The sequence below is a fragment of the Gadus chalcogrammus genome, unplaced genomic scaffold, assembly GCF_026213295.1.
Source record: "Gadus chalcogrammus isolate NIFS_2021 unplaced genomic scaffold, NIFS_Gcha_1.0 GACHA088, whole genome shotgun sequence".
NCBI lineage: Eukaryota > Metazoa > Chordata > Actinopteri > Gadiformes > Gadidae > Gadus > Gadus chalcogrammus.
This window is the reverse complement of record NW_026613523.1, coordinates 1-25,023: the sequence shown is the minus strand read 5'-3', so window position 1 is coordinate 25,023 and position 25,023 is coordinate 1. Positions and strand designations below refer to the sequence as shown.

General features: G+C 44.3%; 1 protein-coding gene across 1 annotated transcript; it reads right to left on the bottom strand.

Moving 5' to 3' along the window:
• Positions 1-6,326: 6,326 nt before the first annotated feature.
• Positions 6,327-10,532, bottom strand: LOC130378556 (leucine-rich repeat-containing protein 75A-like; the record flags this gene model as incomplete). The annotated part of the gene is made up of 2 exons (XM_056585294.1): positions 6,327-9,354; positions 10,233-10,532. Coding segments are annotated over 2 exons (1,029 nt in total), but the record flags the coding sequence as incomplete, so codon positions are not given.
• Positions 10,533-25,023: the final 14,491 nt, after the last annotated feature.

The following is a 25,023-nucleotide window of genomic DNA, read 5'->3' as shown; positions in this document are numbered from 1 at the left end:
TTTCTCCGCCAAGATGCGCAAGGGGGAGTCGAAACAACGAACAATCGAACAAAAATGTATAATAGAACCATCGCAATGACTCTTAGCCTGTTATATTAAGGTAAATCAAGCCAAAAAAGTTCCCCTTTCACTCGTGTCTGATCGCTTTTCTGGTCCATTCTTCTTTTGTTCCATCGACAGTCGCCTCTTGGGTCCCTTATCAGTCGATTGGTCCATGATGAATGCAACAATTGCCTCGCAACTGGCTGTTTATATCTAGCCGGTGCCATGTTTGGGTGTGTGTCTGTGCCGTAAAGCATTTTCGAAACTACAATCTGACTACATTTTCGAGGCACGATTGGATACTTCCGCTGCGTCACATCCGGATTGTGTCGGTCCGAACAGAGCAAGTTGCATGTGCGCTTTTTCCTTCGAGAGGCGACATGGGGCAATGACACACCCACCAAACGACCCAGAAATGGTTGCAGAACCATCAGAATAACTCTCAACCAGCATAACTGGTGATTGTGCTGATAAAGTAATTTTGGGTAAAAAAGTTGCATAGTGGGCCTTTAAATGGCAGTCCGTTAGCTTTAGAAATAGCCAGCTCTAGATCTATGTGTATTATCGTTATTTTGGCTTATAAATCACCTGATACTTTAAAGGAGCATTTCAACGGTGGAGGCATGAATATGTATTGAAATATATGTAGTTGAATACTGCTCGACTGTTTGAAAGTGCTTCCCAAGCTGAAGGAGCTGAAGGAGCTGCTACGTGTCATCCACAAACATTACACAGTCTCTTCTAAGGAGTCACGGGAGCTGGAAGAGGTCAGCAAGGCGATGGAGGTCTCCATTCTCAGGCCAGGGAACACTGAAGGTATTAATACAATAAAGATCTGTTTGTTATAATTTATTTTTAATTGAGACAGTGTATTTTAGAGACTGTAAAATTTGTAAATATGCCGGTTCAGACAGCCAGGGAGGCTAGTTTTCAACCGTAGTCTAAGGCAGATGTTATGAGCACTAAAAATAAATAACATCATAAAATAATATCAATGTTGATGATAATGATGAATTAAAACCAAAGTGAAACTGATTGTCTAATCTCTGCTGTCTGATTGCAGGTACCCGCTGGCTACCACAAACATCGCATGCCCTGGAGGTCCTCATGAGGAACTACAAGCCTCTACTTGTACACTTCGAGAACCACACCAGTGATCCCCATGACAGGGAAGCAACTGCAGCCATAAAGGGGAGGGCAAAGCTTATGCTGAAGTCTCTGAAGCAGTACAGCACACTCCTCTTCATCCACCTCATGCTGGATATCCTTCAAGTTTCATAAAGACGGCCTCACACTCCAGATGGTCTCGGATGGGCTGCAGACGACATGCATGGTTTTTGTAGCTATGCAGGTGAGGAACAATGTTCCCTTATTTTACATTATTGCATATTACATTAAGGCTGTAACAGCTCAAAGTCAGAGTTATATGATTTATTTAATATTATTTAATGTTTGTTCATGTAATGCAGACAAACCCAGGCCCAAGGCTGCAGCGGTTCCTGACCGAAGTTGGGACTGGATCCGACTGGCAAGGTGTTGAGATCAACAGGACCAGCGCCGATGATGACAACTTTAACAACCTCAAGCTTCGCCTCACCAACAGCTTCTGTGAGTTTGCGTCAGAGCATTACAAGAGACATTCTGAAAGACACCAACGCCCTGGCTACATTTGGCACAGATGCACTGAATGCCATCATGGAGCATTTCTGCCCAGTCCTGGAGCCATGCAAGGACTTTGAATCTGAGGATGCAGCAAGGCGAGAGTGGCTTGACCGCAAGATCCTGGTTGCCCGTCGCTACAGGCATCTCGATTCCCAGGTGAGTGATCCTCCAGGGGTTTCCTCCACATTAACAGCAACATTGTACTTATATAGCACATTTCCTACAAGTTGATTGCAGCACAGTTTGCTTAGGTCCACAAATAATCCCAGTATAAAAACATGCAGGATGAACAGACTTTCAACCAATTCTCTCAGGTGCTGTGGCAGAGGCTGATCCAGGGTGCCATTGGAAGAGGCGGCCAGTTCCAGCACATGCAGGTGGTAGCAGAGATCAGCCTTGTCCTCCCCATGAGCAGCTCCTGCTGCGAGCGTGGTTTCTCGTGCATGAAACGGGTGAAGTCGGGCTGGAGGTCTCGCCTAGCAAATGACACTGTGACCAGCCTCATGCTAATCGCTATGCATTGCCCTCCTCTGGACGAGTACAACTCAATAAAGGCGTAATGGTGGAGTACTGGCAGAAGGTCACGTAGACCACAGTTCTGCGACTGAGGGTGCTTGTCATCTGGACGGTTCAAAATGTTTTTCGGGACGGTTCCGGGACGGTGGTGAAAAAAAGTTAATTTTAATCCCTGCCCTAGGGGCACTGTGGGTTGGGGTATACGTTGTGTTCCCTCTCTTGTACACAGACTAAGAGGGACCAGGATATAAAAGGGGCCAAGGCATTGAGTTCGGGGCGCTCCTCACCCCGAGAACAGGAGTACCGATCACTGGACGCCGGCAGACGCAACGATTATCGCAGACCCACTTCTACCGGAGACAACTGCACAACAAGACCTCGCCACACCAGGAAGGACCCATCGGACGTTCTTCAGTTCCCGACAACGCCTCTCAGTCCCGTTGGAAAGGGACGTAACATAGCCGTAAGCTTTGACTGAATTAGATTCCGAGAACGTCCACACCACCCAGAAGCATTGTTTATGTCCTGTCTGTTCCATCTAGAAGTCACCCTCCGTTCTGGGGGGGATCTTCTAGCCTGCTCGGCCTCCGTGACCGGCGAGGGACTTCGTAGACGGACGGATCCCTACACCACGTCGCACAGCAGTGTTTGTGTTTGTTTGTTTTCCAACTCGCCGTTCGAGGGACTAGTTTGGCGTGAGTTGGAACGGACGATTTAGGACTTTACTATTTGTTGTTTTGTTGGTTTTATATATATATCATAGTGTATCTTTGAGTCCATCCTACCTGTGTGGGATTCCTATCGTATAGGGGGGGGTAGTAGTATGGCAAGCACTGCGTGATACTAGGCCTATTGGTTCAGCGAGGCCCTGGTTTTTCCCTAATAATCAAGTGTGGTGGTGATGATTATGCATGACTAGGTGGGTTCATAACCCTGATTTTCGTGTTCTTGAGGTTGGTCCCCCCTCACGTGTGTTCAGGGGGCTGTGTGCAATGTTCAGTTTGTGCTGTGTGCAGCAATTTACAGGCTTGCAGTGCGTCCAGTCAGGGCAGGGTGTGCAGTGTGCTGAAGTAGGCTCGACATAGTAGGGTTTATGGTAATAGCGTAGCACCAGTCTACCCCCTGGCCTAGAGCCATTCCTTCTCCCCCTCCCACATAAGTGATACTCAATCTTACAGAGAGTGTCATATGATTGTGCTAATAAAGAATTTTGTTAATTGATCCATTGACTGCTGTTGTGGTATTTGGGGGATTCCTAGTAAGAGGTTTGCGCGACATCTCTTTTGGCGTTGTCGGCAGGATCCCCCAATTCATCACAACATGTCTGTCCTGCTTGACGGTCATGCTGAGTCCGAAGAGCGTCCAGGGGGTAGCCTAGAGCAGGGGTCTGTTAGACCACGAATGAACACAGTGATGATGCCATGGTTTATGAGCTCCTCTTGGGTCCCTAAGTTCACAGGCGAGGACGACAGTCTTCCATTAAGCAAATGGCATCCTAAAGTAAGGTCCTACCTCAGAGCACAGGGACTAGACCATAGTCAGACAGTAGACTTTGTGTTAGATACGCTAGAAGGGAAAGCTCACCGACAAGTCATGTTGCTTCCCCCCGAACGGAGACAGTCAGAGGAAACTATTCTGGCGGAGTTGACTAAATTACACGGAGACACTAGGACATCATCCAGCGTCCGTGCAGATTTCTTTGCCTGTAGACAAGAACAGGGGGAGGGAGTGGAAACTTTTACGTTGCGTCTTTTTGAATGTTTCTCCAGATGGCAGAGGTACTCCCCCGACACCACAGGCCCTCGAGATGAGGTCCTGAAGGATCACTTCGTTAAGGGCCTAAGGGAGGGCCCACTGAAGATCGAGCTGGAGTGACATGGCCGACGTAACCCCACGGTGACCTTTGAAGCTCTCTGCACAGTGGCTGAGGCAATGGAGAAGGAGACAACCAGGAGGGAAACGCTGGCTTGCAGGGCCTATGTGGCCCCCCCCATCACACCCACCCACCAGGGATCCATCCCTCCATCGGAGTGGGACCAGCTGAAGGACGCTCTCCGCGCTGAGCTGAAACAGGAGATACAAAGCCAGGTGTTTCTCTTGAGCAAGACCATCGCATCGGAGATATGCAGCCAGTTACAGCAGGAACAAGCCCTGGCCCCTCGAAGTAACTACCAGCCACCCCGGGGAGGACAACCGACAGGACGAGAGACCCGATCGTTCTAGTGGGATAACCAAGGGCGCCCCCTATGTGCTGAGTGTGGAGCCGCTGGCCACGTTCAACGCTACTGCCCACGACAACGCTCCAACCGGTCGGGTTTTCCTGCTCCTCGGCCACTGTAGGGCAGGTGACCGAAGAGGGTAGCCCCAGCGAGACCCTAGAAAAGCCCTCCTTGGTGGGCCAATGCCCCGAAGTGGAGCTGACGATCCACGGGAAGAACAAAGGGATAGTGATTGTAGAGGACAGCTGTATGGGGACAGAGTATGGCCTTCTAGGGATGAATGTGATCAAAGACTGTTGGGAGAAGCTTTTCCTAAATGGCCATCCTTGGGAAATGGCGTTCAAGTCCACCGTACCCCAAGCCTCGGTCAAGGCGTGGGACAAGGCTTTTGCCATATGCAAGAGGATCCAGGCCCCAGAAGAGCCCCTCCAAGTAATGGCAAGGCTGACTCAGCAGAGCCCCATCTCCATTCCCCCACGCACGGAGATGATTGTCTGGACCGTTGTTTCCCATGTAGCTGGCTCCCCTGACCACCTCGTTCTGTTGGAAGACCTCCCAGACGATACCGGAGCAGAGGAACGCGGTTGGCAAGTGGCCCGGACCTTGACCTGGGCACGAGGAGGTAAAGTCCCAGTACGTATCTGTAATCCCCAACTGTTCCCTGTGCTTCTCCCCGACCGACATGCGTTGGCAACCGTTTCTTTGGTTGACCCCTCAGACGTCCAGGGGCGGAACCATTTGGTGCTACGAGACTCGACCCCAGGAGTGGTGGAGGTGGATGTGCGGGCCGTATGCGAGGGCCCAGCGAGAGAGACACCACCGCATGGCGGGGAGAGCACGGAACTTCTTCCAGGGCAGTCGGAACAGTTCTCTGCCTTGCTACGGAAGTGGCCAGGGGTGTTTGCTGCCCACGAGGAGGGCTTTGGTTTTACCACGGCCGTGCAACATCGTATCCCTACCGGCACTAGGGCAGGGAATATTGGCTCTAGCCAGAGTCTATTGTTCGTTATCTGGGGGGAATAATAATAATAATACATTTAATTTAGAGGAATCAACTGTCTTTGCCGTTCATGTACTTTTCCCCCTAGTCGCCTTCCGTGACATTTGCCTTAAATGCTAATTTTCAAGTCGATATTTAAAAAGAAACAAAGTTTATGTATTGGTTTGGCTTTCGCCTCTCTAAACTGGGATTTAGGGGTACACTCATTTCTGTAGAGTCCGTTTTGATGGTGATCTTCACCAGTCAATCGATCCCTGTCGTCCAGTGCACAGAAAATATGTGTGTTTTAACACAGGTTTTAGATGCTGCAATCCAGTTTATTTCAAAGTTTGAAGTATAAATTATTTATAGAGCAGGTGTTACATGCAGACCCGTAGGATATCTCTTGAATGTGTTTGGTGATGGCTGGTTTAACCTGTGGCATTGGTTCAATACAACAGGTGTGCAGCCTCACCCAGAGTCTAATCAGTCTGATTCTTAAATTAACTAACCGCTTTTATCACTTCTATCTATTATTATTATACTTTTATCATACTTACCAAGCTCACCCTTTATGCAAAGTATGGAAGCCTCATGGTGCTGTAAATATAGTCTGAATCTGCTGGGTGAGGTCTGCTGTGGCTCTCTGGCACAATGCTCTGCAAGAGGTCTACTGTTTGAATCCGTCCTAGACCAAACATATTGAGACACGGCTCATATGATGTCCACCATGGTGTAATCATGAGGCCATGCTCTCTTTATATAGGATCCTGTTATCATTGTGTGCAACTTTAATTTTATTGGAGATTTGTCCTCTGAGAAATACCCCCCCCCCCGAAATATACATTTTCATGTTATAGAATTTAATTGTAACATTCATGGTAAAACAACAAACCAAATGTTTACTATTGATAATAATGCCAGTCTTTCATATTCAAATTGGATAATCCAAAATAGAAAAGAATACCAAAATAGGAGATGTGTTCAAGGAAAAGAGAGAAGAAAGGATGGTAAAGAAAATAAAAAAGCAGGGATGAGGAAACAACCACCATTTGCATGTTATATATCTTCAGTGTTCATTCTTTGTGTCTTCAGTCCTTTCGCACAATCAGAAATACCCTCTTCATCATCATAAATTATTGTCATTCACTCATTTGAAGTTTTATGTTGGTGTGTGCTTCTAAAGACAGCAGAGGATTCCTGGAAAGGTTGGCAATACATGAGTGATAAGGTTGGTGGCAGACTGTGATTGAGGAAAGGAATCCCTGTGCAGAACCATTGGACGGTGAAACACAAACCTAAAGCAAGCTAAACACAGGCTGATCTAACACCACACAGCTGCAGCCAGAGATGAACGGCAGTTTTAAGGTAATTAGGTAACTACTGTGTGGCCTACTGCTCCAGAATGTTACGTTGCTTTACTGTTCATCTCATCAATGCTACAGTAAAATTGAGGAGATCTTTGTTGCAGTTCAGCAAGGCTACGATTGCTTAGTGTAAAGCATGTTTTAGAATGTTAGTTCATATTCTATGGATCATGTGTTCATTCTGATATTGAGAGTAGTAAATTAATTGTAAGGGTTAACATTTCATTTCCTGATTCATTTTTTCTGGAAAAGTGTTATAATAGCAGATAGAAAAACCACATAAACCTGAGAATGGCTTATAGAATAACCCAGAAGTTTTTAAGAAGCTGTGTTATTTTTCATACAACAGAGACATTTTAAATAGGCTAATAGGTTATGGACTGTTACCAAACACATTTTGATGTGTGGTGGCAATATAAAAAAAGATCAACAATTACCAAGTGAGGAATGTGTGGTTCCTCTTGGTTGAGCATAGAATGGCTTTAATTGCAGAAATGGAATCGATCCAATTTGAGGGACTTTCTCACATTACCTGTTTTGAATCATCATTCTTTCATGATGTAGACTGGCAATCGTTTGACAAAGGGTTGCTTGTTACCTGAAATATTTATATTAAGAATGTTAGACATTCACTTTAGTATACAATTCCTCTATATGAGTGAACTAAGAATGAACATGTGCAGTATATGGAGAACGCCATCTTATGTTTTGCCTCGGCTCAACAATTGTTAAGACTACTTGATAAGACTACTTGATACAAGTGGGTAGAAGCAATAGCCGTGGGAAAGCTACATACTGCATATAAGGGAATAATAGTTGGGGGTCAACCCCACACAGAACAGTGGAGCTTCACTGTACCTCACAACCTCACTGTATATGAGCTACATCACATCTAACCCATATACTGCATTGCAAAAGCATGTGATGCATACATTTGTATGGTACTGCAGAGCAAGAAAAAAATGACTTATTGATATTCAGCACTTTGTCTAATTACATAAACAAAACATAGGACTTTACATGTGGCAGCACTGATATCAAGGACGGCTAGACACTCTCAACTGGAGAGGCTTGTCCCCAAACTTTACATTTGATTGGACAACCACCAGTGCTTACTTTCTAAAACAACCAGATGTTCTAATTTATTTACTTAAGAGTAAATATCTTCTTTTAAATCTTTTTAGTGTGTTGGAGAGTTTGGCTTCTAGGAGAATAACTGGTAAAGTGTAGCATTGATCCAGGGATAGGTCTTGACAGCTGTTTCTTTATCAAAGCTGTTTCTTGCCATATATTCTATGTTATATTTTGGTTATATTTATTCTTTCTATATGCCAGTGCATATATATAACAGCCTTTGTTGTTTGATGTTTTGTACTAAGTTATAGTTAGGTACATTTTTGACATTTTACTTACTCTCTTTCTCTCTTTTTTAGATATTAATCACTTTCACACGATAATAAAATTTCACAGGCACATGGGTATTCCTCCACCTGCAGGAAAGGAATATTAATGTTACACATGGCAGAGGGAACATTCTACCTGGTTTACCCAAGCTTTATATTAACACTGGAAGTCCTGTTCTACTCTTGGAATCCTTGGTGTCTGCAAACCTAAACAAGCCACAAGTCATCAGCAAACGGCCTTATGAGCCACAGTTCCTAGGGCCCCTCCTGATAGGTGGCAGAGCAGCCCACCGTACAAAGCTTGGTCCCACCTTCCACTAGGTTCTTCTGTCCACAAGGTACCCCAGTGGACCTGGAACATGAGAAATGTTCTACATCCCTATGGGAGCTCCTCTAGAAGAGCTCTGTAGTCTCTACGGACCACGGGACCACGGCAATCAGGTCAAATGCTGCACTTGCTTGGCGGCGTCCCCCAGGTCATCGGCCTCCACTCTCATTGGCCCGACGGCCCCGGAAGAGGAGAGCTGCGATTGGCTGGAGAAGGACAGGCGTGAGGAGTGGCTCTGTGTGTCGTCTTCCTTGTCAGCCTTCAGAGCCTTCTTTCTGCGTTGACCACCCCCCCCTTCTTTCTCCTCCCCCCCACCCTCCTTGTGTCCGTCTTCCTCCTCTTCCTCCTCCTCCTCACCGGCCCTTATGCACCTCCTCCTCCTTCTCCTCTCCCCAGCCCTTCCTCCTCTCCCTGGATCCTCGAGGGTCCACATGCTCTCCTCCTCCTCCATCTCGTCCTCAGGGCCTCTCGCCTCACGGTCAAAGTCGAGCAGCTCCTCCATCATCTCCTCTATCTCTAGCTCCCCGTCCATCTCCTCCTCCACCTCCGACCGCAGCTCGTCCATGCTCTCTGTGCGGTTGGCCTCGTCGTCCGTCGCCCCCTCCTCCTCCTCCTCCTGTCCGGCCCGCGGCTGCCCCCCCTGCTCCCCTCCCGCCCTCCTCTTGGGCCGCTCAGGGGGCTCACTGGCTTGGCTCTCCCCGAATTCCAGGATGGTGGGCAGGTTGCCCTGCTTGGGGCAGCGCTTCCGCAGGCTGACCAGGAAGGGCTGCGGCAGGGAGAAGATGTCCACATTGTTGCCCAGGTCGATCCACGTCAAGCTGGGGAAGCTCCCAGGGTCCTAGGAAGTCAATTAGTGGTTACTACGGTTCTTTTAAGACTAAATGGATCATCATGGATGGATCAGCTCAACACATTTGAAAAAGTCTTATAGGCCTTTGAAAGTAAAAGATATAATGGTTAAATATTGGACTCCAAGTCCAAGATAACTTTGCTTGTTGTTAGGATGTCGGACTGTAGCATACCGAAATCTGAAGCTCTATGATTGACAGTAGAGAGAAGACACTGCTTGCCCTTTCAGTGCTGATTGTATGTTTAAATTAGTTCACTATTCAGATTTCCGTTACCTTAGAATGAGCCCTTTATATCTACATACGTGCAAGGCCTCTTCCATGGAGGCCGCCATGTTCAGTAGCCCAGAATGGACCAACAGCTCTAGAGAGAACGCCTTAAAAATGTCCTCGCTTTGGTCTAAGAGTTGTAGGAAAGAGAGTTGGTATCCAAAACGAAACTTTAGCAATACAACAGCACACCGTCATGTTACCCAAAACAACCTATATTCACTTACCGCAGTGAATATAATGTTTACTTGCAGTGCAAGTAAACATTGGCTTGAAGGGCCGACTGCGATCAAGATGATTGATCAGAACATTTAATAGATAGTGATCATTAGAGGTATTTCAATGTAGTTGACGACTGCGGATGATCAATACATTTGATAGATAGTAATAATTAGAGGTCCTTGAATTGTTTGTAAATAAACTTAAGTAGGAGCTTTCCTCCGCCAACATCAAACCAACAAATTTTCCCACCAACTATCCAAAACCTGAACACAAAAACAAAAACAAAGCAAAGTAAAAAAGGTATAAACTAAACCCACAAACACAGACATATAAATATATAAATAAACCCACATAGTCCATTAAAGGAGAGCTGTACCTTCAGGGCGTCGGTGAGCTCCTTCAGCACGGCCCTGGTCAGCCGGTTTCCGTTGAGAGCCAGGGTCTCCAGGTGTGGCAGGCCGGCCAGCGTGGGCAGCAGCAGCAGGAAGGCCTCGTCTGTGAGCTCGGTGAAGCCCATCTCCAAGCTGACCATGCTGGCCGCGTGGCGCCGCAGGTGGCCGCAAAGGCGCTCCATGTCCCTCGCTGCCAACGGGAGGCCTGATAGGTCCAGGGCCCCGCTGGGGGGCGGGGCTGAGAGCACCAGCTTCAGACTGGAGACATTAAGAAATGTGTGACATATTATATTTTTATATTAATCATAGCAGGGGCTAAGTCATTGCAGTACAATCTAATTAGATGGACAGGGAAGTTCCATTTCACAACGGTATTCAGTAGAAATTACATGAAAAAATGCATTAAAAGATTAGTCAACAATTCATTGCATATTTTGTATAAAAACAAAGGCTACAGCAATTAACCAAGTTAATGGAAGCTAAAGACATAAAACAGAGGCAGGGATCTTGGTGAATTAAACACCAAAGTGGACAGAATGAAAGAAGATTTTGCTCTCATGTCGGCAGATACTGAAATCCATCTTCTCCCACAAACATGCCGCCCCTGATGAAATGGGGTCCAGTTTGTTCTGTATAGTTGCTTCTTCAAAACTAGTGCCAGTGACAACACAAGGTGGAAATTTGTCTGACGCTTTCTCTGATGACAAGTTACCCTTCACGTAGATGACAGGCAATAAACAGATGATAATATCATTGAATGGACAAACCAAATGCTAACCCAGTGAATGCACAACGAAGAACTTAAGAAACTTTTCTTGATCTGGGTAAGACAGACTTTTCCGAAAATGTGAAAATAATAGGAACAGCTCTAGGGGGATGGAGTTTCAGTTAGTCCCCGAAACAGTCTGCAAAATTTCTAAATAGCAGCGGTACCCAAGGAAAGTGTAGAACTCGACGGACCAATTAATACAGTTCAATCGGAGATAGATTGAATAACGATGTGAAAAGATAAACACAAATTGGCACGCAATTCTTTTCTCTGGAGAATATGTTTTTGCTTTGTGATGGAAAATCTACATGTTGTATTGTTTTGGTCTATATGAATTTAAGTTTTGTTGCTATTCTGTGTAATTTTATATAGTGTCTGCCTTCTGCTCTCCTTTTGGGTCATTTAAAGTGTGAACCCCGAGAGTCGTGTGATGCATTTTATTGCCTGCCTGTTCCTATCTTTTCGTGTGTCATCTCCCAAGCAATGCTTTGAAGTATGGGCCTGTTCTTCGACACTCTGGCTAGCGTAAACAAAGCCAGAGGTTACATGGCACGGCCGCCGACCCCACCTTAGACTCGGGGGGGGGAGCTTCAACTGTAAAGATAACAATCTGGTGAACAAAGACTTTTAGTATTGGGGGACCACCCCCTTCAGGACCCAAACGAAGTGAATAAGAACTCATTGATTGGAAGACTCAGTGGACTTGTCTGAGCGTACCTTCAGAGAATGAAGTAACACGCAAAGAGGAGCTCCCATCTGAGGCCTCAGATTATTGTAATGTATGCCTGTTATGTTGTTTGTTGATGCATGTTGTGATGTATCTTTGTTCGTACTTTTATTACAAATATATATAACCACTAATTGTCAACAGTATTGTGTGCTTTTTGCATCTAAATATCTCATCTGCTTAGACGCAATATCTGATACAGAAATTGCCACGACAGTTGGGGGCTCGTCCGGGATATCTAACCTGAAGATTCTACGAAATATCAGCTTCCAAGACAGGTCTGAGGATTCGTTCTCAGTCCCAAAGCTCTACCTCGCCTCCAGGTGACTGTAACCAGACTAATGGGGTCGAGGAGGGGGTGCCTGTGGGGGATAAACTAGTGGTTCTTCAGTACGGTATCCAAAGGAAAAAAGAATTCGAGCAGGTGAGATCACAATACTATTAAAGCTTCAAAATTAAATCCGTTACAGGAACGGTATATAAATGTTTCGGTAAACGTAAACTTATATCTGAACTTAGGCCTCGTTCAAAGAAACTCTGTTATAGGAACATGCGGTAGCTCCGTTTCGCTTCCGTCAATATATATATGGCTATATAGGTAACAGAAAGGGCAGCTAGAGTCTGTCAGGGACGGTAAAGGGAAACCCGTTGAAGCGCGCTTGGTGTTATATATATATATAAATAATAATAATAGGTATTCATTAATAAATATATGTATATGTGTGTAGTAACAAGGAGGTTTCGGCGATATCAGATAATGTGTTAAATAATAACTAGTGTAAAAGGATCTAAAATATGGGGAACAAATCTGGAAAAACTGAGATAACGGGACCTGCGAAGGTGATGTTGGAGAAGCATGGTGAAGCGGCTCTGGAGGGTTTAAAATATTGGCGCAAACTGGGCTTTCCTGAGATGGGGAGTTTTAACTTAAAACGGTTGTTGAAGTTTTAATTATGTTGGTGTGCATTTCATTTGAGGGAAAGAGAGAGCCAGGATAGAGAAAAAAAAATCAGCCAGGGACAGAGAGCGTAGAGACTAGAGAGTGTAGGAATATTTTTATCTCAATTTCACCCGAGATGTAGACCCGGACCTGGACTGCACCGGCGGACCGCGTGCGAATCCCCCTTCTCCTCCCCCGTATGACAACGCCCATGAAGCCGCCTACCCTGTCCCCGAAGAAGAGGAGAAAGCCCCCGCTCGCAGGGCGAGAGAAGATAGGCCTGCAACTCGTAGCCAGGGGAATGCTCCACAATCATTCCAGCAGGCGACGGCCACACCGACCAAGCGGGAACCCGTTGCCAGCCGCTTGAAAAACCAGGGAATGGCGTTCTCCCCAACTACTCAACATGGGGACGTGATGGATGGACAATTCCCCATGATCGAAGTACTGAACCCCCAGGATGGCAGTCCAGCATACGTTTTCCGTGCATGGAGACCCAGTGACATTAAGGACATAGCGGAATGGCTCCCAGACCCATCTGCAGTGGGAGGGGCTGCCTTCGCCACAGCCCTTCAAGAGTTGGTCCAACAACACGAGGCCCCCATCAGCGAAGTTTGCCAACTCTGTACGTACAGCCAAGGCGACATGCCCGGGAGGGATGAAGCCAAGAAGCTCCAGCTCGCCCAACTGGAGGCCCTGCAGAATCCTAAGCCCACCCGTCGCAACAGAGACCAAAGAGGCGACTGGTCGAAAGAAAAGAGAAAGGAGAACGCCGGACGATGGAACTGTCATTATTGTGGAGCCAAGGATCATTGGATCAAAGACTGTCCGAAAGAAAAGACAAAGGGGAACGCCGGACGATGGAACTGTCATTATTGTGGATCCAAGGATCATTGGATCAAAGACTGTCCCAAGAAAAAAGAGAGGCAAAGATGGAAGGGGGCATTCGCATTGACGGGACGCAGGAGCAGACCAGGTCCAAGGAGGAGGTATGAGCACCATGACACAAACACGCAAAATGGTCTCAACGTCACAACGCACACAAGCACCACATCCAAATGATTGTTGTATGGTTCTCACCAGCCTTACGCGACCTAATCAGCTAAATGTAATATTATATATAGTTATTTTAAACAACGGGCTATTGTAGACAGTGGATACTCGATTATTACAATCTAACAGAACCATTTTAATGGTCAACCATATCACACAGCCATGACATGACCCCAACTGACCCAGACTAACCCCGACTGACCCCCGACTAACAACGTGACGGGGACAACAGAAGAGTATTGCCTAATATTGAAAATGCAGATTTTTAATATTATGATATTTTGTTAATGTTTTATGGCCAAAATGGCAACAAGGTGAATTGACAAATGTATGAGAGAGATTGGAAGAAGTATGTGTTATGGAAGGAGAAGAGATAGATAAGAACGTGAGGCAAGACAAGATAAGGAAAGGGGTGGGGAGAGAGATAACCCATCTGCATCGAGTTTTGTTCAAATAGATCCGGACCTGGACAACGCTCCTCCTCCTCCTGCTTTCAGCCCGACCAGTGGCCCAATACAGTGCAAATACCCCACGTCACGACTCCTCTTATGAAGTTACAGACCATGGGAGGCCCACCTGAAGAGCTACGGAACGGTCTGCTGGACGACACAAGGAGACAGTCCAGCAGGACCAACAGCACCAGAGTGGTGGCCTCCATGGTGCCTGTGTAGCCACATTGAAGTGGCCTGAACAATTGAGACAAAGGAGGGTCTCAGAGACGGGAGAGACGTGGGGACAGGCACTTCAAAGGACAGCCCGTGATGCGGATGCGAGGCAGGAAGCAGAGAGAGAGGTGGAGGCGTGTCCAGGCGGAGGGAGAGAAGAGCAGTGTACGGAAAGTATCGCACTAGACACAGCATTCACGTATATTACAAGAGACGAGATCTAATGTGTAACTAGGACTGTCTATATGAGTGTGTGATAGTTTCTAAGAAGTATATCTGAAAGGTTTGAAAGTTATTAGAAAAAGTAGTTTGAAGGATCAAAGACAAGTAGAAAAGTTGAAAGTTAAAGAAATGTTTTTTTCAGAATTAAAGTAAAAGGTTTTTTGGTGCGCTCGCAACAGAAAGCCATGCTTACAGGCCTGGGATTTCCCTTATTATGGTAAATTGACGCATGGGAAAGTCCATGCGTCAAGAGGGGGGATGGGGAGCCCACAACAACAACCTTGGGTATACCAGAGCAAACCAAAGGAAATAATACAAATCAAATAAGAATATTTTTTGTTAAGAAATATTTTTAAAAAGGTAGCCTTGTTTCTTAGTTTTATTATATTTTATTTTATTTTTATTTTTTTATGACTTTTGAATATATGGAAACAGATGACTTGATTGTGATGTTTATGGGGATAATTATCAAAAGGGGGGATTCCCAAAGAAATTATCCAGTGACAATGGTTCACATTTGGTGAACCAAGTCATCCAACAGAATGAATCCACGCAACCATTGCGTACCACCCTCGGAGTGGTGGGACAGTAGAGAGGGAGAGTGGTCCCGTAGAGAACAACGTCTACGGGACAACAAGCCAAGGCAACTGCAGATACAGCCCAAGGAAGGGCAACTCAACGATACATGGATTACTATCGAAGACGTGCCTGGAATTCACCAAGGTGGTTGGAATCATTCCAAGTCCTGTGGATCACAGCAAGGTGGCTAAGAGTGCTACCCAGACCCACGCCAGCCACTGCAAGCGGGCACCATCACCAACAACAAAGGTCACTTCCGACCCAACCCCCCTGGCCGTCACCCCACACTGAAACCAGGGTGAAGTGCAAGTAACTCACCCTTACACACACAATCACGTCAGAACCAGGCCCAAAAGACTGTCTCTGGCCTGGGGAGAGATGGGGCCAGAATCTACATCATTCAGAATGGATGCCAGCCCTGGACCACTATCTGATGGGATTGATAGTGTGATGGAAGTTTAATTGTATTTTTCCAGGTGATTTTATGCTACCTTCTGTAAAAACGAACGGTGGTATAAATATCTGTACTTGGAGGCCATGGTTGGACATAGTAGATTATGAACATATGCATGTTGTGATTAAGTGATCATTTTAATCCTAAAGGTTGCATCATTTTGTGATTATAAATAATCAAAGGGGGGATTGTGATGGAAAATCTACATGTTGTATTGTTTTGGTCTATATGAATTTAAGTTTTGTTGCTATTCTGTGTAATTTTATATAGTGTCTGCCTTCTGCTCTCCTTTTGGGTCATTTAAAGTGTGAACCCCGAGAGTCGTGTGATGCATTTTATTGCCTGCCTGTTCCTATCTTTTCGTGTGTCATCTCCCAAGCAATGCTTTGAAGTATGGGCCTGTTCTTCGACACTCTGGCTAGCGTAAACAAAGCCAGAGGTTACATGGCACGGCCGCCGACCCCACCTTAGCCTCGGGGGGGGGAGCTTCAACTGTAAAGATAACAATCTGGTGAACAAAGACTTTTAGTATTGGGGGACCACCCCCTTCAGGACCCAAACGAAGTGAATAAGAACTCATTGATTGGAAGACTCAGTGGACTTGTCTGAGCGTACCTTCAGAGAATGAAGTAACATGCAAAGAGGAGCTCCCATCTGAGGCCTCAGATTATTGTAATGTATGCCTGTTATGTTGTTTGTTGATGCATGTTGTGATGTATCGTTGTTCGTACTTTTATTACAAATATATATAACCACTAATTGTCAACAGTATTGTGTGCTTTTTGCATCTAAATATCTCATCTGCTTAGACGCAATATCTGATACAGAAATTGCCACGACAGCTTGACTAGGCAAGGCAAGGCAACTTTATTTATATAGCACTTTTCATACACAAGGCAGACTCAAAGTGCTTCACATATAAACATTGTCATACAATAAAATAAAATAATAGATAAGTAAAAGAAAAACATATGCAAAGAAATGGGTAAAATAGAAAAAGGCATTTTAGTATTAAAATAGAAAATAAAGGCAAAGTTAAAAAAGCTTTTTAGAAAGTGCAATGTATTTAAGATTTAGCAGAAAGCTATAGCAAACATAAAAGTCTTCAGTCTTGTTTTAAAGGTGCTCAGAGTTGGGGCAAGTCTTAAATCCTCTGGGAGTTTATTCCAGCTATTTGTTGCATAGCAAGGGCGTAACCATGGTTTAGACATTGGGGGGGTCCAATTTTTTATTATTATTTGTTAAGTGCATTGCCTACAATTCTATATTTATATATGAAAATGTGGACATTTAGAACATAGTTTCGAGTACTATATTGACCATTTGAATTCACATCTAAAGGAATAGTGTAATAATGTAATGTCTGCCCCGCCCCCCCCCCCCCCCCACACACACACACACACACATTGTTTTGGTTAGCTGCTTACTGACCTTAAACACACCTACCAATTACAAAAATACCACATACCCATGACCACATGTCATTATGTTATCAGAAGAACAGTGGCTGACCTTCGTGATCATTTTGGTCTATATATTCTGCTTGTATTAGAAGTAGGCTACTTTTTTTTTCTTTTTTTTTAGGTAACCTCAAATCCTCCATTACTCAACTTTACTTTCTTGGCTCTCACTGAAGAAAGAGTGTGGGGTAACCATGACAACGCAGAAAGTCGCGAGGTGGTTTCAAACTAAATCGCACAAGTGTACAATTAGGAGGGGGGATTCACACACTCAACAAACGGAAATAAATTGAAAATAAATAAGACATAACCAGTGATGTTGATAGGTTTTCAATGTAGTGAGTCCCCGGGACCCACTGGTGGCGAGTTGGGTGGGTCCCTGAGAAATTCAATGGGTCCCGACTCCCCAGTTTAAAAAATGTGTTTCTTTTTTATTATTATTCTATTTCTTAAATTAAATTAATAGTGTTAAACTCCTTGATGGTGGTATGATATGGTTAGAGCTGGAGTACTCAACCGTTCATGTTTGACACTAGAAACGCCGGGCCATTTTTACTTACTCCTAGCGCCGCAAGAGGGGTCAAATGACCCCTAAGTCATTTTAATGAGAGGCTGTGCATTTGCACATAATGATCACTAGGTGGCGCCAATGAGCTATTACCGCGCGAGCGCCACATTTGTGTGTGTGTGTGTGTGTCACAAGCCTAGTCCTCAAGATTTTGTCATAAATGTACATATATTCAATCAGAAGGATTGCAAAAAAATCCTGTTTGATTTGCTCATTCGACACGAATGAGCACAGCATCGATCAGTGGAAACGTGGGTTTATTTACTATGAAGTTCGTATTTTTAATTGTTGAAATTAAATCAGCGGTGACGAGCTAGTTGTTTTGGTAGCGGCTAAATTAGCATGTCGCGATACCTTGTACAGGGGATCACGTCTGCGCCGAGTAGATGCGCAGAGGGTTGAAACAGCGCTTGTCCGACCTGCAGACAAGAAGGTTTCTTTGGCCAGTTACTGTGATTAAACACGAGTTGTTTAATGTTCACAATGTATCGTTTTTCATGGGAAAAATGAGATGCGTCCCCGGGACGCATGGATAGTGAGTTTAGTGCGTCCTTTCAGATTTTAATGCGTCAGGGACGCAGGACGCGTACCTAGCAACATCACTGCATAACAAGAGACCGATCCATTGACAGGGTTCATAAAAAGAGAACATATATTTTACATTTTATCCTGCTGTATATTGGGGGGGACAGGTTAGTATTTTCTCAACATTGGGGGGGACACGACCCCCCCAAAGAATGCGTGGTTACGCCCTTGTTGCATAGTAACTAAATCCTGCTTTCCCATGTTTTGTGTTTACTCTGGGGATAATTAACAGATTGGTCTCAGAGGATCTTAGTGGTCTAGAAGGCTGATGTAGTGGAAGCATATGAGTTAAATATTTTGGGCCTAAACCATGTAGGGATTTATAGGTCAGCAACATGATTTTAAAATCAATTCTCTGACCTACAGGAAGCCAATGTAACGATTTCAGAATTGGTGTAATATGATCAAATTTTTTGGTCTTTGTTAGAACTCTAGCAGCAGCATTCTGAACAAGCTAAAGCTTCCTCCGAGTTTGTTTTGGGAGACCTGTAAGGAGACCATTGCAGTAATCAAGCTTACTAGTGATAAAGGCATGTACAAGCTTTTGTAAGTCTTCGGTGGACATGAGCCCTCTAAGTCTTGCTACATTTTTAACCCATTTAAGCCGGGAAAGCATTGCCGCTGTTCTACCTTTAAAGCCGGGGGCGCTGTTGCGTCATTCTACCTTTAAGGACGGGAAAGCGTTTGCGTCGTTTTTCTGTATAAGGGGGGTTTTTGCCCAAAGTGTCGGCCTCTGGGCCAATGAAATGTATCAGAATAGACACATATAGGTGTCAACTTGTTCCTCGTGAGTTTAGTTCAGAAATTTCTTCAAGCAAGTATGGCGGAATTTGAGACTGAAGACTTTTCTGACGGTAGCGATTTCGAGGAGTTTCTCGGCTTCGAAGATGTTGATGAGGCCGAGTCCTTTGATGACGAATACGAACCGATTGACCGGGAATTATGGTTAAGGCACATGTTCGTGAATGACGACGAGGAAGAAGAAGTATGGAATGGGGCTATGGGAATGGGGCTGCTTGTGTTGCCGGTGCGAAGAGATTACTGGCGACAGAGTAAGAATCTCTTTCGGACGCAATTCGCCAAAAATATGTCCCGGGACAGATTTGCGGCCATCTGGAGGCAAGGACAATAGTAATACTTATTGATTGGGATGATGCTGTAATAAGTAATTACTACAGTTTATATGTAAGAGATGTATTACTGTCCCGGAGATGCGTAAAGCACCCGGGTGCGTAAAACCAGATAAGCTTCTCTGGAATGTCACTTATACTTATCAATAGTAATACTTATTGATTGTGATGATGCTGTAATAAGAAATTACGACAGTTTATATGTAAGAGATGTATTACTGTCCCGGAGATGCGTAAAGCACCCGTAAAACCAGATAAGCTTCTCTGGAATGTCACCACCAGTGGCGTAACAAGGCAACGACGGGCCCGTATGCAGGATGTTCAAGGCTCTTCCAAAGAATAGAGCTTCTTTGGATTTCACACCTAACTGCGATCTCCAGAACAATAAGGCCTAGGCTACTATACATTCCCAAATTATAGCCTGTATCTTTTAATTACGCTACTTCTTAGGATGGAATGCAATTGTATTTGTATTATGCATAATACTTTTATTCAGTAGTCATCACATACAAGTGCATGTAATTTAAAACGCAGACTGTTTACAGTTTTAGTCCCAGTCTGTTCCCCTTCCCATGTTTGTTATTATATACTTTATTACTTTCTTATATACTTATTTCACTTTATTATACTTTATTTTTTTTACTGTTTTGTGCTGTTCCTGCACTTTTACATATTTTTTTACTTTTTTATTTACTTTTCCACCTGTATGTAAATATTGTAAATATTTGTAAATAAAAACTCCAATTTCCCATGAAAGCCACAGGTGTCAGCTCTCAAATACTTTTTGAATTGTGTTCCTATCTGTTACAGGGGCTGAGAAATCAGTAATTTAGTAGGCGTTGACACAATTGCTGAATTTCTAGAAAAACTTCAGGTTTTGGGGGCTTTTCTGAAATCGCCTATAGGTTTTACAGGCATTTTTTCCAGGCGCTTTAGGCCTAAATGGGTTAAGGTGATAATATGCCGATTTTGTAACTGATTTGATGTGACTGTCAAAATGTAAATCTGAATCCATGATAACCCCTAGATTTCTGGCTTTGATTGAGGTTTTCAGGGACAGAGAGTGAAGGTGTTGGGTTACTTTAAGCCTTTCCGTTTTAGAACCAAATACAATTATCTCTGTTTTGTCCTCATTTAGTTGAAGGAAATTTCGGCACATCCATTCCTTCACTTGCTCAATGCACTGGCACAGCAGATCTATGGGCCGATAGTCATTTGGTGATAGCGATACATAGATTTGCGTGTCATCAGCATAGCAATGATGGTCAATATTGTTATTTTGCATGATTTGCCCTAGTGGGAGCATGTAGATGTTGAATAAAGAGGGTCCTAAGATCGAACCTTTTGGGACTCCACATGTCACGTTGGTTGATTCTGATACAAAGTCGCCAATGGAAACAAAGTAGTTCCTATTTTGTAGGTAGGACCTGAACCAATTTAAGACAGTGCCTGAAAGCCCCACCCAGTTTTCTAACCTTTCCAGAAGTAATGTATGGTCTACAGTGTCGAATGCAGCACTGAGGTCAAGTAGCATTAGTATTGAGGTTTTGCCAGAGTCTGTGTTAAGACGGATATCGTTTACAACTTTAATAAGGGCGGTCTCAGTGCTGTGCAGGGGTCGAAATCCTGATTGGAAGGTGTCATAGCAACCAGTTGAAGCCAGGAAGTGATTTAGTTGCTGGAGGACAACTTTCTCAATTATTTTACTTATGAAGGGTAGATTTGATATTGGTCTGTAGTTGTTAATAATAGAGGCCTCTAGGCTCCGCTTTTTAAAAGGGGTTTAATAACTGCAGTTTTCAAAGCTTTTGGGAAATTGCCTGACTGGAGAGAGTTGTTGACTATCTGCAATATGTCTACTGATAGGCAGTCGAAAACATTCTTAAAGAGGTTGGTAGGTATAGTATCAAGGCAACAGGTGGATGGCTTTAGTTGTATCACAGTTTCCACAAGATTTTGAGAGTCTATAACATTAAAGCATGCCATCCTTGCCACGTAATTTTTGCCTGAACAGGGTGGTAGTCCAACATTTTTGTTTGACGTGGAGATATTGATGGCGCGTCTGATACCTTCAATTTTATCAATATAAAAAGCTGCAAACTCATTGCATTTCTGCGTGGAATGGAGATCAGGTGGAATTTCTGTTGGGGGGTTGGTCAGTCTGTCAACAGTTGCAAATAGGGTTTTTGCATTATTAGTGTTGGTTTTAATGATATTGGAGAAAAATGTTTCTCTAGCATTTTTTAAGTCTAAATTGTAGGCACGGAGGCTCTCTTTATAGATATCATGGTGAATATGAACTTTTGTTTTACGCCAGATGCGTTCAACCTTCCTGCATTCCTTTTTCTGTGCTGTTACAGAAGCAGCTTTTCTCCAGGGTGCCTTTTGCTTTCCAGAAATCGTTTTAACCTTATAAGGTGCATGACATCTATGACTTTCAAAAATTTTAAATTAAAGTTTTCTACAAGATCATCAGCAGAACATGGGTTTAGAGGTGGTAGCAAGGAGATGGCCTTTTTAAAAAGTACATTAGAATCTTCATTGATATACCGTTTTTTGACAGTGTTTGATTTTGTCTGTATGTCGTGAATAAAAGATATGTTAAAGAAAACACAAAAGTGGTCAGACAAGGAAGGATCAGTCACAGAGAGATCAGAAACATTGAGGCCCTTTGTGATAACCAGGTCTAGAGTGTGCCCCTTACAATGAGTAGCCTCTTTCACATGTTGAGACAGTTCAAATGTGTCCAAAATGGCAAAAAGTTTTTTTGCACACTTGTCATTCAAATCATCAGTATGAAAATTGAAGTCACCAGTTATAACTAGACAGTCAAATTATGTGGAGATGCTAGACAATAATTCTGTGAAGTCATCGAAAAAATTTCCAGAATATGTTGGTGGCCTGTAAATAATTAATAGGAGAACTCTGGGGGAGCATTTCAATACAGCACTAAGGTATTCGAACGATGGAAAATCACCAAATAACATCTGTTTCCCCTGAAATACATTTTAAAATAAAGCAGCAACCCCTCCACCTCTTTTTCCAGATCTACATGCATCAAAAAAGTTATAGTTGGGAGGAGCTGTCTCTATCAGAACGGTTGCAGTGTTAATTTGTCCCAGCCATGTTTCAGTTAAAAACATAAAATCCAGTTTAGAAGTGGTAATAAAATCATTCACTAAAATTGATTTGTTATTAAGAGACCTCACATTAAGTAGAGCCATCCTGATGGTGTTGTTGATAGGGTTTAAGGTTGTTTTTGGTTTGGAGGCAATAGATATGAGATTTGTGAGGTTATTTGTGAGATTTGTGTGTCTAAGTTTCCCTTTGTTTACTCTCTTAGTGGTTACAGCATGAATGCGAAAGTTGCCCTGCTTTGACGTAGGCAACCTTGGGTTCAGCAGATTATGTGAAACTTCCTTTATACTGTGTCTACGGCTGAACCCTTTTTTGTCTCAGTAATACTCAGGACTACTATCAGTATAGGGGGGGGGGCTGGGGCGCCATCCTCTTGGGTGTTATCAGCCTGTCGCCAGGACATGGCGATGCTATCAATGACGCAGATATTCCAACATATTCCAGTCTCTTATATTCGGCTGGAAAATCGCAAAGGGAGGAGACATTGGGGCTGGAGAGATAGCTGTGGGAGAGATGAGGCTGGAGGTCATCGTCGATGAGGTAATGCAGAGGAAGAGGAAGGGGGTGGTCGTTCCCCGCCAAGCCGGCCACCCCCCTCAGCACAGTGTTGATGGCGTCGGGCGGGCTGTTGTCTCTCTTCAAGGTCTGTGGGCTGTCTGCTATCTGTGTGTCAGATAGTGGACATAGAGAACATTTGTGGGGGGGGGGGGGGAGGCTGTAGTCTCGCTTCTTCTTAGCTCGCCTCAATGGCGACTGGTTATTGTTCCGTCTCTGTCCGCACTGTCCGTCCGGACGCATCTCGGGGCTCAGGGGTGCATGGGTGGCAGGCGCGTTCGTGGACTCTTGAAGTGGCGGGGTTAATTTCAGTGACGGGCTGATACATGTCTTCTTCTCAACCTGTGCTCTGATTGTGGCCTGTGCGTCAGACCATGGCTGTGGGCTGTCTGCTATCTGTGTGTCAGATAGTGGCAGAGTAGTTGTGTGGGGGAGGCTGTAGTCTCGCTTCTTCTCAACCTGTGCTCTGATTGTGGCCTGTGCGTCAGACCATGGAGATTTGTGGGAAAGCGAGAAAAGAAGATTGTCCCTCAACAGTTTTGAGCCTAACCTGTTTGGGTGTAGGCCATCTGCTCTGAAAAGATATTTGTGCCCCCAGAATAAGTTGAAATTGTCAATAAAGCCCCTTCCTCTTTTATTGCAGACTCTGGAAAGCCATGTATTCAGTGCAAGTAGACGACTGAATCTGTTTATTCCCCTGTCAACTGTTGGTATGGGTCCACTGATGAAAGACTTGATGTTTACCAAACGGATCTGGAAAGAGCAAAGAGAGCATTTTTTTTAACCACGTAATGGGAGATATGGGAAAAGTAATGGCTGCACAGCCAAGGCCGGACTGAAACTCTGAATATCTGGAAGGTCTTTCCATTTCACCCCTTTTCTTTGGCGAACCATCTTCTGAATCAATTCTCCCTTGAACATTTCCTACCCATTTTCCTCCCGTATCTCTCTCTCTCTTCAAAACATAGTGTTTAGAGGTCCATCTCTCTCTGAAGGATGCATCCAGTGAAACCAAAAACCTTAATGAACAACGTGCAGGATGCTGAACACCGTTGACACCTGCATTGGTTCAAAGCTTTAATGATAACATGTTTTTTCTGCGTTAATCACTAAGTTTGAATGCAGGCCTACGGTTGTTGGGCCTACGGTAGTCTCACAAATAAGACTTCCGATTGACATCTAAAGTCTTACATCAGACAAGCTCAAATCAGGGGGATTGGGCATTTCACTTTCTTTCGCTTTACACCTCGACCAGTACCACACCACTGCGTTCGACCAGTACCACACCACCACATTTCAACCAGTACGGTTCACACCACTATTTCTTGACCAGTACCACACCACCACGTTTCAACCAGTACCACACCACTATGTTTTGACCAGTACCACATCACTATGTTTCGACCAGTACCGCACCACCACGTTTCGACCAGTATCACACCACCACGTTTCGACCAGTACCACACCACTACTTATCGACCAGTACCACACCACCACAATTCGACCAGTACCACATCACTATGTTTCGACCAGTATTGTTGCTGGGGAAGCAGAAAGTGCCTGGGTGCATAAAGTGTGCCATATATTGGACTGATTACTGGTTATACTACTTATAGTTCATTTGCATTTTGCTGGAGTTTTAGAAGCTAACAAATCAATCACTTTCCATCAATATCTATCAATATATCTCTCAGCCTTCCATCCATCCATCATCTTTCTTAGAGTAAAAGACAGAATGATCAACTTTGCAGAAACCCTGTGTTTAGCATGGGCCTTTGGGATTTTGTGTGGGGTGAAATTGATCATTTCCCAAGTTTATTTTGCAATTCTCATTCAATCGTATTTTGTTGTTTTTGAGTAAGGGTGACAAATGAAAAAAATATTTGAATTGATCCAAAAAAAAAGAAAACGACTCCCACGGCGTGTCCTC